This window comes from Diabrotica virgifera, chromosome 3, assembly GCF_917563875.1.
Source record: "Diabrotica virgifera virgifera chromosome 3, PGI_DIABVI_V3a".
Lineage (NCBI taxonomy): Eukaryota > Metazoa > Arthropoda > Insecta > Coleoptera > Chrysomelidae > Diabrotica > Diabrotica virgifera.
In genome coordinates, this window is record NC_065445.1 from 193,948,047 (window position 1) to 193,961,508 (window position 13,462).

The 13,462-nt window shown below is 33.5% G+C and overlaps 1 protein-coding gene across 1 annotated transcript in view; it reads right to left on the minus strand.

The window, feature by feature from the left end:
- Positions 1-531: 531 nt before the first annotated feature.
- Positions 532-13,462, minus strand: part of LOC126881502 (uncharacterized) — a 28,770-nt gene continuing 15,839 nt past the window's right edge. Inside the window, exon 2 of the mRNA XM_050645794.1 lies at positions 532-971. Within this exon, the coding sequence (XP_050501751.1) occupies positions 627-971 (345 nt within the window). The 3' untranslated portion in view covers positions 532-626. The remainder of the gene's footprint in view (positions 972-13,462) is intronic.

The window sequence follows — 13,462 nt, forward strand, 5'->3', positions numbered from 1 at the left end:
AATACCAGCACTTTGTAGAAGGGACAAAGTTGTCATAAGAATTGGATATTGCCGTCTTACACATGGTTACCTAATGAGCCAGGGAGATCCTCCTTGGTGTCATACCTGCAATACTCGTGTCACCTTCAAACACATACTAGTTGAGTGCCAGCTATACACGAACACCCGAAGACAACAAAAACTGGATGAAGACCAAACCGCCACTCTTAGTGATAATAGTAACTTTAATAATGTGATAATGTTTCTCAAAGACTCTCGGCTATACTACGCCATATAAACGTTGTTTTTCATCATTTTGCTGATATTGTAATTTCTTAATTTAAATTATTAATTTTCTTAATTCTTGTAATTTAAACATATCATTATTGTAAACCTTATTTTTGTAACCGAGTCAATGGCCTGTGTTGCTGAGACACGTTAATTTAAATTAAAAAAAAAAATTCTCCATCGCACCTAAAGAAGTGTGTAAATTAAAAACATTTAGGTTTTTTAAATGAACATTGGTGGAAATAATAATAGAAGGTTAATATATTTTGAATAAAGTTATCTTATTGTACTCGTTTATTTAAAAAATTATTAAAGTTAACAATTTTAAGCACAATATTGGATTATGTCGGTATATAACATTATTTTCCATCTTCAGAACACCATACAGGGCTAAGACATGCATTAAATTTTAATGAATCAGCACAGCTGGAAATTTGGTCAATTAGACTCATACAGTTTTTTGCAATTTTCCTAGATTCCTCACTGGCTTTTTGATGGGACTCGATATCCTTGTTTACGTTTTCCATTATTAACTTTCCATTATCATCTATAAATTCTCTTTTCTCCATAACACATTTAGCAAAACAGAGTGTCTTATCGTCCATTTCTTCCTTTTTTAGCTTTTCCACATAATCAGGGGGAAGGCCATGCAACTCCAGACATTCTTTTATTTCATCTGCATATGCTTTGTTGACACATGCAATCTGAAAAATATATTTTTATTAGGTACAGATGTGTATAATACCCTTAGCCTAAAGACATTATTCCCAACTTTTGTCAAGATACTATAAAACTATTGAATGATATATTCATATACAGTTATGGGGTCACTAATAACCGGTAAAATAACACAAAAGATCGAAAACATAACACGTTGTGAAATAAAAAGAGATGAAACTAGTAGAGGAACTAGTAGTAGAGCAAAATTATCGATAGGAACCTCTAAAATTTACATTACATTGCATACTTTCCTACCTTTAGACGTATCGGAGGATTGAGTATGACAACTGCCATTGTTGGGCCTAGCCGGGTAAGATGATGAAAAGTGCCCCCAACCCGATTCGAATTCCATATAGGTCACCGTTTAGCATATATAGTGAAATTAACTCACTGAAATTTTTAGCCCCCTAGGTGGTCATGTGACCCACCTAGAGCCGAATTAGGGTTTTTATGTTTTTATTTTTTATCTCAGCCGCATCGAGAACTAGCGAAAAACTTTAAATAAAAAAGGTGTAAGCTTTCAAAAGTTCTGTCCGAAAAAATTTTGTTTTTAATTTTTGGCGGGAAATTTAAATTTTAGAACGATTTCAAAATTTTAAATGAGTATAAAAAAATAACTAAGACAGTCGTTTTCACGAAAAAAATATATAACGTGTATTTTTGCATAATGTTTCACCCTTAATTTTTTCAAATTTTTAAAATTGGTGAAACGTACCTTTAAAAATAAAAAACCGCATTTTTTCGATTTTTTTGAAGTTATACTTCTTTAGGCGCGATTGAGAGTAAAAATTTTCATAAATCTGCGCGCATGCGCACACAGACAGTATGACGTTTAGCTGCTAATCTTTCAAATTATGTATCAGCGCAAATAAGCCATTAAAATAATATATTAGTGTTTTTTAGTAAATATATTATTTATTATAATTTTGTGTCTTTGGATTTGTCTTCCTTGGGCGTAAAATAATAAAACATCTATTTTTATATTTTACTTGTCACCGTGATGTGTAATTATGTATATCTGAAACGCCAATAACATGCGCCTTGATGGCCTGGTTGGTAGAGCATTGGACCAGAGATCAAGAAATCGCGAGACTGCAGGTTCAAATCCCGGACGATTCATACTTTTTTCTTTTTTTTTAATATTTGGCATTGTTAAGTTTTGGTTAACTTTTGTTAATTATTGTAAATTTCTTGTATTGTAACTGTTAAGTACATTTATTTCGTTGAAATTATATAATAGAAGTATAACTTCTTACGTGCGTACAAAGTACACACATATTCTTGTTTAGTTTTTTGATACAATTTTATACATATTTTTCAAAAAAGGTAACACCGTCACTGGAGTAGGTAAAGAAATGAAAAATAATTAGGGTTTGTTTAATAAAAATTTTTAATAACGCCATCTATTTTCAAGATACAGGGCGTCGAAGAAAACAAAATTTTACATATTTTTTACGATTTTGCCGAAACTACTGGCAACATTGTAATAAAATTTGGCGAGTTTTAAGAGGTAGTTGTTGTTTGTTTTTTGACATACAATTAAGAATTTTATATTTATCATTGGCGCGCATAGGGGTAATGGTCTGAAGTTTTTAAAGAAAAAAGATAGTACGCCACTGACATATTTCAAATTAAAATAAAAAAAAATAAAATAAAAAATAAAAACATAAAAACCCTAACTAGGCTCTAGGTGGGTCACATCACCACCTAGGAAGCTAAAAATTTCAGAAAGTTAATTTCACTATATATGCTAAACGGTGACCTATATGGAATTCGAATCGAGTTGGGGGCACTTTTCATCATCTTACCCGGCTAGGCCCTTTCATAAATTTCTCCTGTCACAGACGTAAAGGTGAAAAACTTTACAGTGTCAACTATGAATAATTTGTCAAGAACAATAATATTAGGCTGTGTGAGCTGCTCGGTATGGGGACCAAGACATTATTTAATTTTATTGTATTAAATGTAACTTTACTTTGTGTTGATTTTAATGGGCATATAATTCTGATTTTGTGTAATTATTTTGTTGCGAATACTATTATCTTCACAGTCTAGTTGTCAAAGTCTTAATTAATAATGTGTTTTTATTAATATTCAACAAATCAATTTTTACTTCATACTTACTTAGGTATTTTAATATTTTGATACCCGGCCAACATAATAAAATTTCACCTAATTGTTGTTGCAATTAATATTTGCCTCAAAGAATCACGAATACAGCTGAGTCCAGGGTTCTTTACCTGTGCGTCATTACGGTACCGGAGCCCAAGCGGGGATTTTTGCAGTAACTCGAGCGCGTCAGAACCCTGGAGAGAACCCTGGTACCCTGTAGATGTCTTCTTCTTCTTAAGGTGCCGAGACCGCTTGTCGATCGTTGGCTCTCATGTTGTGCAGCATATTAACAATCATTGTCTTATTTACAGCCGCACGAAATAGTTCAGTGCTAGTTTTCCCAAACCATTGGCGTAGGTTTTTAAGCCAAGAAGTTGTACGGCGGCCCACACTTCTTTTTCCCATTATTTTACCTTGCATGACAAGGTGAAGTATGTCATATTTTTCTGGGTGACGCATTATATGACCAAAGTATTCCAATTTGCGCCTTTTAACCGTGTTCACTACTTCGCAACTTTTATTCAAACGTTGCAAAACCCTTTCGTTTGTGACTCTTTCTACCCAACTGATCTTCAGAATACGGCGGTAGACCCACATTTCAAATGCTTCTAGGTTTTTTAAAAGCGATTCTGTCAGTGTCCATGCTTCAACCCCGTAAAGTAGTACTGGGAATATATAACATCGGACCATTCTTATGCGAAGTTCCAAATTTAGATCATGACTGCACAGGATTTTCTTAAATTTCATAAAACTTGTTCTTGCTTTGGCAATTCTACTTTTTATTTCTGTACTAGGGTTCCAGCTTTCATTAATATGAGTACCCAGATATACAAGATTACTTACTCGTTCAATTGAGTCATTACCGATTGTTACGTTATAGTTATTATTATTTACGGCTGCCTGTTTACTAATAACCATAAACTTTGTTTTTCTTGCGTTGAGTTTGAGTCCATATATCGCGCAGAATGCCACCATTCGATTCAATAACGCTTGAAGATGTTCAATTGATCCAGTCAGCAACAAGGTGTCATCTGCGTATCTGATATTGTTCATAAGCATACCATTAATGAGTATTCCCTCTTTTGCGTTTTCCAAGACTTCATTTAAGATTGTTTCAGCGTAAAGATTAAACAACATTGGTGACAATATACAGCCTTGTCGAACTCCGCGCTTGATTTTTACTTCTTCAGAGCACTGATTCGCAACCCTAATACATGCAGCCTGGCCCCAATACAAATTTGCGATTATTCTAATGTCCCTACCGTCCAGACCGGTAGTTTTGAGAATATGTAGCATTTTTTCATGGCGAACTTTATCAAAGGCCTTTTCAAAATCAATCGCGCACATGAAAACGTCATGATTTACATCTCTGCATCTCTGAATTAAAACTTGGGTTGCGAATAGTGCATCACGCGTTCCAAGGCCACAGCGAAAACCGAATTGAGTACTTGAGATTCTTTCCTCAATTTTTCTATATGTTCTTTGATGAATGATTCTAAGAAACGTTTTCAATACATGACTCCCTGTAGATGTACCTCTACCCTATATTGGCTCTAAACACAGGGAAGTTCGTTAAGTGGGGGCCGAAAAAAAAATATATCCTTAGAAAAACTCGAAATCGTCAGATTAAGATAAGGTAAGTTAAGTACATGCAAAACAGTGTATATTTCAAAAATCTGACGATTTGGGTGGAGCGTACAGAAATGGGTGAGTCACAAAGTTTCACAAGAAGAAAGCGAATATTTCGCGAAATGAACGATAGATCTAAAAACTAAAAAATACGTGCTCAATATTTTATCAAAAATCTATCGAATGATACCAAACACGACTGCCCACGGAGAGGGGTGGAGGTAAATTTAGAATTTTAAATACGAAACCCGCGATATTTCGCGAGATGAACATCAGATGGAAAAACTGAAAAATACACTTATTCAATATGTTTGAAAAATCTATGATGTGGGGCATCGTCAGCATAGTCAAGAGGGGGGGCCGATTGGCTAAATTTCTATGAAAAAAAAAAATGAATAAGTGAATGTTTTTTATATTCTTTATATATAAATTGGTTTGAGAGGGGTGGGGGCGATGGCCCTCCTCTGGATCCGCCACTGGTATATTTTACTTTGATATTAATTTACATACAAAGTTAACCTCATTCACAGTTATTAACGGATGGTTTGGTTTAAATTTACGTAAGAGTGAAATAAATAACTTTCTTTCTTTCTCCCCTTCCTTATACCCTTTCAGGTGTCGGATTTGGGTTTAATTTAGCTACATATTCACCCATATCTTCCATTCTTTTCGGTCCTGTGCTATTAGTTTCATTTCTTCTAGCGTTTTCTGTTTCATTTTTCCTGCTTCTACTATTTGCTGTATCCATTTTTTCTCGGCCTGCCTTTTTTCTTTTTTGTAATATTCCTTGTTTCGTGAATTTTCCTTGCTAGTCTACTAGGTTTCATTCTCATCAGATGTCCATACCAGTTTAATTTTTATTTTTTTATTCATTATTGGTTCCCGTTTAGTTATCCCTCTTATTGTCTCATTTCTTATTCTATCCCATTTGGTCTTTTACAGCACGTAAATGTCTCATCTCAATTGCATTTATCCTACTAATATGCTTTTTCTGTAAAGTCCAATTTTCGCTCGTATACAGTATCATCTCTATCACAATCGTATTATATATTTTAATTTTTGTTTCGTGGGACAATTCTTTTTTCCTCAGAACTGGCGCTAGTGCGTAGTACAGTTTGTTTGATTTTTTAGTTCTGTTTGTTATTTCCATATTTCCATGTTATTATTGTTAATTATACTTCCAAGATAATCATATGCGGTAACTATTTCCAGTTGAGTATTTTTGCATTTTATATTTACTTCATTTTCTTCCTTTTCGCCGATGACCATTTTACTTTTCTCGATGTTTATTTCCATTTATAATTTCTCTATTTCTTCTGTCCATATATTTATGAGTTTTTGCATTTTTGTCACGGAATCTGCTATAAGGACTATGTCATCCGCATACAATAGGGCTTCTATTTTTATTGGCTGTAATCTTTGGTATCCTATTGCTGTCTGTATTTGTTTCGTTCTTTCTCCAGTATTTCTAGTCAATTCATTCATGACTATTATGAATAGTAGCGGACTAAGACTGTCTTCTTGCTTGATACCTCTTTCCCAATTGAATTCTTCAGATTTTTCTCCTGCTATCTGTACACGTCCTTTTACTACTCCGTATATATTTTCAATTATTTTTATCAGTGTACTTGGTACTTTCATCTTCTGCAAGCATTTCCATATAATTTTTCTTTCTATAGAGTCGAATGCTCCCCTTAGATCTATGAATGCTAGAATGAGCTTTCCCCCGAGTCAATACTTCTTTCTATTATATTTCTAATGATGTAAATGTTATCGTTTGTCTGTCTTTCTGGTCTAAACGCTGCTTGTTTTTCTCCCAGTTCTTTTTGTATCTCTTGTCTTAGCCTCTTCTCTACTATTTTCGTGTATATTTTTAAACATACCGATGATAAACATATTGCTCTATAATTTTCGCAGTTAACATGTTCTCCCTTTTTGTATATTGGCACTATAAGGTTACTTTGCCAGTCTTTTGGGATTTGCTGCTTTTCCCATGCCTCTTTGTATATTTTCAACAACCAGTTTATCCCTTCTTCTCCCATGTACTTGACCATTTCCGGGTCTATGTCATCATCCCCTCCAGCTTTACCTATTTTTACTTTTGATACTTCCAATATTACTTTTTCTCTATTTATTTGCTCTAATTCTTTGTTCTCGTTATCTTAATATGTTTCATTTCTATCATCTATTATTGCATTTCTAAATTTGTTTTCATAGTATTCTTTCCATACTTTAGCTATTTGTTCTGGAGTTGTTTGGATTTGGTTTGTTGTATCCCTTACGGCTGTTATTTCTTTATGTTTTCCTTTCTTCATATGTCTAATTGTTGTCCAGAAGCTTCTATTATTTGCTACATAGTTTTGTTGTAATTCTTCTCCAAACTCTTCCCACGTCTTTGTTTTTACTTGTTTTATGGTGTTTTTCGCTAATCGTCTCATCCTTTTGTATTCTTCTTTATCTTCTTCCAGTTCGGTTTCAATGTATTTTTTTCATGCTATTTCCTTTTTCTTCACTGCTGTTTTAACTTCATTGTTCTTTTATGGAGTTCCATCTCGTTCTTTTATGGAGTTTGTTATGTTTTCTGATTCATAATATGATTCTGATGAAATAAATAACAAAAAGAAAATAAATGTAGTAATGAAACACAGACTTACTCACAATCATTTAATTATACTTTGACGACCGGTTTCGATCTCTACATTATACAGATCATCTTCAGGTCGGCGTTACAAGTAGTTAAATGATGCCGTTACAAGGGATGCGTTGCCACTTAGTTGTTATCATATTAATTCGTCCAACTTATGCTGATTAGTTTGCTGGTAGGGTTATACGGCAAACAGACATGTTACGCAGGTCAAAACAAAGTAAACGCAGACACTTTGAAATCTATGAACTGCATAGAAATTATAAGAAAGAAAGTCAATTAAATGAAAAAGTAGTAAAAATGATCAAAAAGATTGGTTAAGAACTGTAAAAGTAAATAATAAAAAGATTAGAAAAACCAGGGTTATTTTGTTTGAGCTATTGTTTAAAGGAATAAGTTCAAAGAAAAGAAAAGATATTGGTAGGGTGTTGGCACTTACTTGAGAATATTTTTTAAAATAAATAAATAAATTAACACATAACACACAAGATTAAAAAGCACAAAGACATAACAATTATTGATAAAAAATTGATAAAAAATGCATGATAATTTCTATGCAGTTCATAGATTTCAAAGTGTCTGGCACCTACTAGTTTATTGAATTTATGACATCCCTTAGTCATTTGACCGGGAACAAGACATTATAATTCAAGTTAATTATTAAAATAATTTCCTGTTTGTCATTTCCTATGCTTTGACCTCTGCCCGTATCGTAAAACATCTACGAGCTAAGACCATCACATTTGTACATGTGTCTACAATAAGATTTTCATACCTGGCTACATTCAATACACAACCACTTGAGCATTGTCTTTCTCCATTCTAACAAGACATCACCAGTTTCACAGCACGCATCTTCCTTCAGGATCCTTTCCAAATTCAAAAATTTACTTTGTTTTGACCTGCGTAACATGTCTGTTTGCCGTATAACCCTACCAGCAAACTAATCAGCATAAGTTGGAAGAATTAATATGATAACAACTAAGTGGCAACGCATCCCTTGTAACGGCATCATTTAACTACTTGTAACGACGACCTGAAGATGATTTGTATAATGTAGAGATCGAAACCGGTCGTCAAAGTATAATTAAATGATTGTGAGTAAGTCTCTGTTTCATTACTACATTTAATATGGACTCACATATGCAACCCATTCAATATTTAAAAAGAAAATATTTTATTTTCAAACATTTATATTATAGCAAATATTTAACATCACTAATGATATTAAAATAATTTATTAAGTTACTTCAAATGTAGCTGTAATTCTGCACCAAAATTTTAAATTCTATTTATTTTATAACGTCAAATTTTATAATATATGAATACGTGATCGGAGTAATTAGTATAGTATAGTTGATCCAAAAGATGGCATAACCCAGACATCCAAAGTGAAAGTTATCCTTCAACACCAAAGTGTTCTATATGGTCCACACAATGTCCAGAAAAAGTCACACCATTTTGAGCGTCGGGTTTTGGGGGGAGAGGGGGGAGAAATCGGTGAATTCGTAGTTTTTTAAGTTTTTTGCCAATATTTCTAAAACTATGTGGTTTAGCATGAACAACCCTCTATACAAAATTGTTCTACATTAAATTTGAAATAAAGAAGGCCCTATGTATAATCTTTCTAAAATAATTGGTTCCAAAGTTACGGAGGTAGTATAGTATAACTGGTCCAAAAAAAGGCCTAACCCAAACATCCAAAGTAAAAGTTTTCCTCCAACACCAAAATGTTCTATATGGTCCACATATTGTTCAGTAAAAAGTTACACCATTTTGAGCGTCCGGTTTGGGAGGGAGATGGGAGATAAGCCGGTAAATTAGTAGTTTTTTTAAGTTTTTCGTCAATATTTCTTAAACTATGCTTTAGCGTAAACAATGTTATATACAAAAATGTTCTACATGAAATTTAAAACAAAAAATGTTGTATACATAATTGTTATAAAATCAACGGTTCCAAAGTTACGGAGGGTGAAATGTCGAGGTTTTGCGGTACTTTTTATATTTTTTGGGTAATATTTATGATATAACTATACCAAAAACAAAGACATCCACAGTGAAAGTTATCCACCAACACCAAATTGTTCTATATGGTCCACGTAAGGTTCAGAAAAAAGTCACACCATTTTGAGAGTCGGGTTTGGGGGGGGGGGAGAAATCTGTAAATATAAAAAGTATCGAAAACCTCCACTTTTCACCCTCCGTAACTCTGGAACCGTTGATTTTATAACAATTATGTATACAACCTTTTTTGTTTTAAATTTTATCTAGAAAACATTCCTTACGGTAAAGCATAGTTTTAGAAATATTGGCGAAAAACTTAAAAAAACTACTAATTTACCGACTTCTCCCCCATCCCCCCCAAACCGGACGCTTAAAATGGTGTAACTTTTTACTGAACAATATGTGGACCATATAGAACAATTTGGTGTTGAAGGAAAACTTTTACTTTGGATGTCTGGGTTAGGCCTTTTTTTGGACCAATTATGCTATTCTACCTCCGTAACTTTGGAATCGTTCATTTTAGAAGGGTTATGCATAGGGCCTTTTTTATTTCAAATTTAATGTAGAACATTTTTGTGTAGAAGGTTGTTCATGCTAAACCGCTTAGTTTTAGAAATATTGGCGAAAAACGTAAAAAACTACAAATTTGCATATTTCTCCCCCCTCTCCCCCCAAACCCGACGCTCAAAATGGTGTGACTTTTTTCTGAACATTATGTGGACCATATAGAACAATTTGGTGTTGGAGGATAACTTTCCCTTTGGATGTCTGGGTTTGGGTCTAACTATATCATACTAAATAGCCACTTTCTGTCACTTGCTGTTGCGTGGACTAGATTTCCGACTTATTTCGTATGCCTTAAATGGTGACGCACGGATAAAGAATAATTAGTATGATACATTTGATTAAAAAGATGGCATAACCCAGACATCCAAAGTGAAAGTTATCCTCCAACACAAAATTGTTCTATATGGTCCACATAATGTTCAGAAAAAAGTCATACCATTTTGATAGTCGGGTTTGGGGGGGGGGGGGGGTGGGGAAGAAATCGGTAAATTCGTATTTTTTTTAAGTTTTTCGTCAATATTTCTAAAACTATGCGGTTTAGCATGAACAAACTTCTATACAAAAATGTTCTACATTAAATTTGTAATAAAGAAGGTCTTCTGCATAAGCCTTTTAAAATGAACGGTTCCAAAGTTACGGAGGTAGTATAGTATAATTGGTCCAAAAAAGGCCCAATCCAGAAATCCAAAGTAAAAGTTTTCCTCCCACGCCCAATTGTTCTATATGGTCCACATATTTTTCAGTAAAAAGTAGCACCATTTTAAGCGTCTGGTTAGGTGGGGTGATGGGGGAGAAATCGGTAAATTAGTAGATTTTTTAGGTTTTTCGTCAATATTTCTAAAACTATGCTTTAGCGTAAACAATGTTCTATACAAAAATGTTCTACATTAAATTTGTAATAAAAAAGGTCTTCCGCATAATCCTTTTAAAATGACCGGTTCCAAAGTTACGGAGGTAGAATAGTATAATCGGTCCAAAAAAAGGCCTAATCCAAAGTACATAAAAATTAAAACAAAAAAGATCCTATACATAATTGTTATAAAATCAACGGTTTCAGAGTTACGGAGGGTGAAAAGTGGAGGTTTTCGATACTTTTTATATTTCTTGGGCAATTGATGATGATTTTGAGTGGTGAGGTTGACGTTTATTCAAGGGCTTATCACTAACATACCATCGGCCACTGAAATAACAAATTTTATTTGAAAAACACAATCCTGTTAAAGAAAATTTCTTCATCAGTAGTAATATTATAAATTGCCCAAAAAATATAGAAAGTATCGGAAACCTCCAATTTGACCCTCCGTAACTCTGGAACCGTTGATTTTATAACAATTATGTATAGGACCTTTTTTGTTTTAAATTTTATTTAGAACATTTTTGTACAGAACATTGTTTACGCTAAAGCATAGTTTTAGAAATATTGACGAAAAAACTTAAAAAACTACTAATTTACCGACTTCTCTCCCATCTCCCCCCCCCCCCCCCCAAACCGGAGGCTCACAATGGTGTACATTTTTATTGAACAATATGTGGACCATATAGAACAATTTGGTGTTGGATGAAATCTTTTACTTTGGATATTTGGGTTAGGCCTTTTTTTTGGACTAATTACACCATACTACCTCTGTAACTTTGGAACCGTTCATTTTAGAAGGATTATGCATAGGGCCTTTTCTATTTCAAATGTAATGTAGAACATTTTTATATAGAAGGTTGTTCATGCTAAATCGTATAATTTTAGAAATTTTTACGAAAAACGTAAAAAACTACGAATTTTCCAATTTCTCCCCCTCTCTCCCCCTCCAAAACCGACGCTCAAAATGGTGTGACTTTTTTCTGAACATTATGTGGACCATTTAGAACAATTTGGTGTTGGAGGATAATTTTCACTTTGGATGTCTGGGTTTGGGTCTAGTAGTTATACCATACTACATGGACTTAAGTGTAAGTCACAAATTAAAGCAATGAGGTATAGGCAATCCTTAATAAATAATAAAGTAACATAAAATAACATTTTATTACAATATTAAAACACAGACTGTTCACGTGCTGAACGAACTAATAAACAAATATGAAATGGATGTCGTAACATTACAAGAAACTAAGCTAACTCATACCATCAACATCAAGTTTCCCGGATACGACATCTACAGGAACGACCATAGAGCAAATTCAGGAGGAACTGCTATCCTAGTGAGACAAGGAATAAATCATACATTACAACATACGCCAGCACTAAACACTATGGAACCAACAACAATAAAATTTCAGATGAGACAAGGTGAAATAAGGATCACTTCAGCATACGTAAGGCCAACAGATCCTTTAAACGACGACGATCTGAATGCGTTCCTGAACATCGAAGAACCGTCCATAATAATAGGAGATATAAACGCCCGATCTCCTAACTGGAACGATAGAGCTACAAACAGAAACTGTAGAATACTGAATAATTATCTAGTGAACAACATAGCCCAATGGTAATTGGGCCCATCGAACCAACATAGTTTCCTGGAAATGCTCTACAAACCCATTTAGATGTAGTAGTGGCTAAAAACCTAGGACTACAAAGAGAAAGCCGAACCTTAAACGAGGGAAAAGGAGACCACAACTCCATACTCATAGAAATAGGTACATGGTGTTGGATTTTTGCAACACCAAGGAAATAATTTTACACTGGTTTTACACTTCTGAAGCTAGGAATAACTAAAGACACTTTTCACAACTAATATTTTATTACAATAACACAAACTTTTGGTATTAAAGTAATTTTTGTGTGGGATCGGACACACGCCCTACTTTCCCGTTTTTTATTATCTTATTATTCTATATAACAACACCTTGGCAACGAACTTTTTTTTTGAATATTGCGCCTTTGTGTACACTTTGAATTATAGAACATAAAAACATAGAAACATCTTTGTGAAGTGTACACAAGGCGCAAACCACTAAATAAAATATTGAAACAAAATATAGTTTTACTAAATATTAATGTTGGGAATTTATTTCTCCAACATGCTGGGGGGCCTTGGTTTTGATACCAAAACAATATATTCCACCCCTTTTTTTTACACATTTTTTAAAGAATTTATTGCTTATATAAGTATAAAACTTTTACAAAGTTTTAAATTTAAATAGAAATAGTTATAAAGTTAAATTTTATTTATTATTATAAATTCAAAAAAAAAAATAATTTAAATTTGTTCATCGTTAATTGGAAGAACAGCAATTTTTGTGACAGAACGTAAGTATGTTCCCTTTTTAGTTTTTACTTCCACCACTCTTACCTTTCCGTCTTTACCAGGAATAACTTTATTAATCCTTGCTATAGGCCACCCAAAAGAAGAAACATTGTCCTCCTTTACAAGCACAAGCATGCCTTCTTGTAAATTTGGCAACGATTTTCTCCATTTAGATCTGTTTTGAAGTTGTGTTAGATAATCTTGGTACCACCTTTGCCAAAAATGCTGCTGCATTTGAACACACAACCTCCAAAATTTTAATCTATTTTCAGGAATC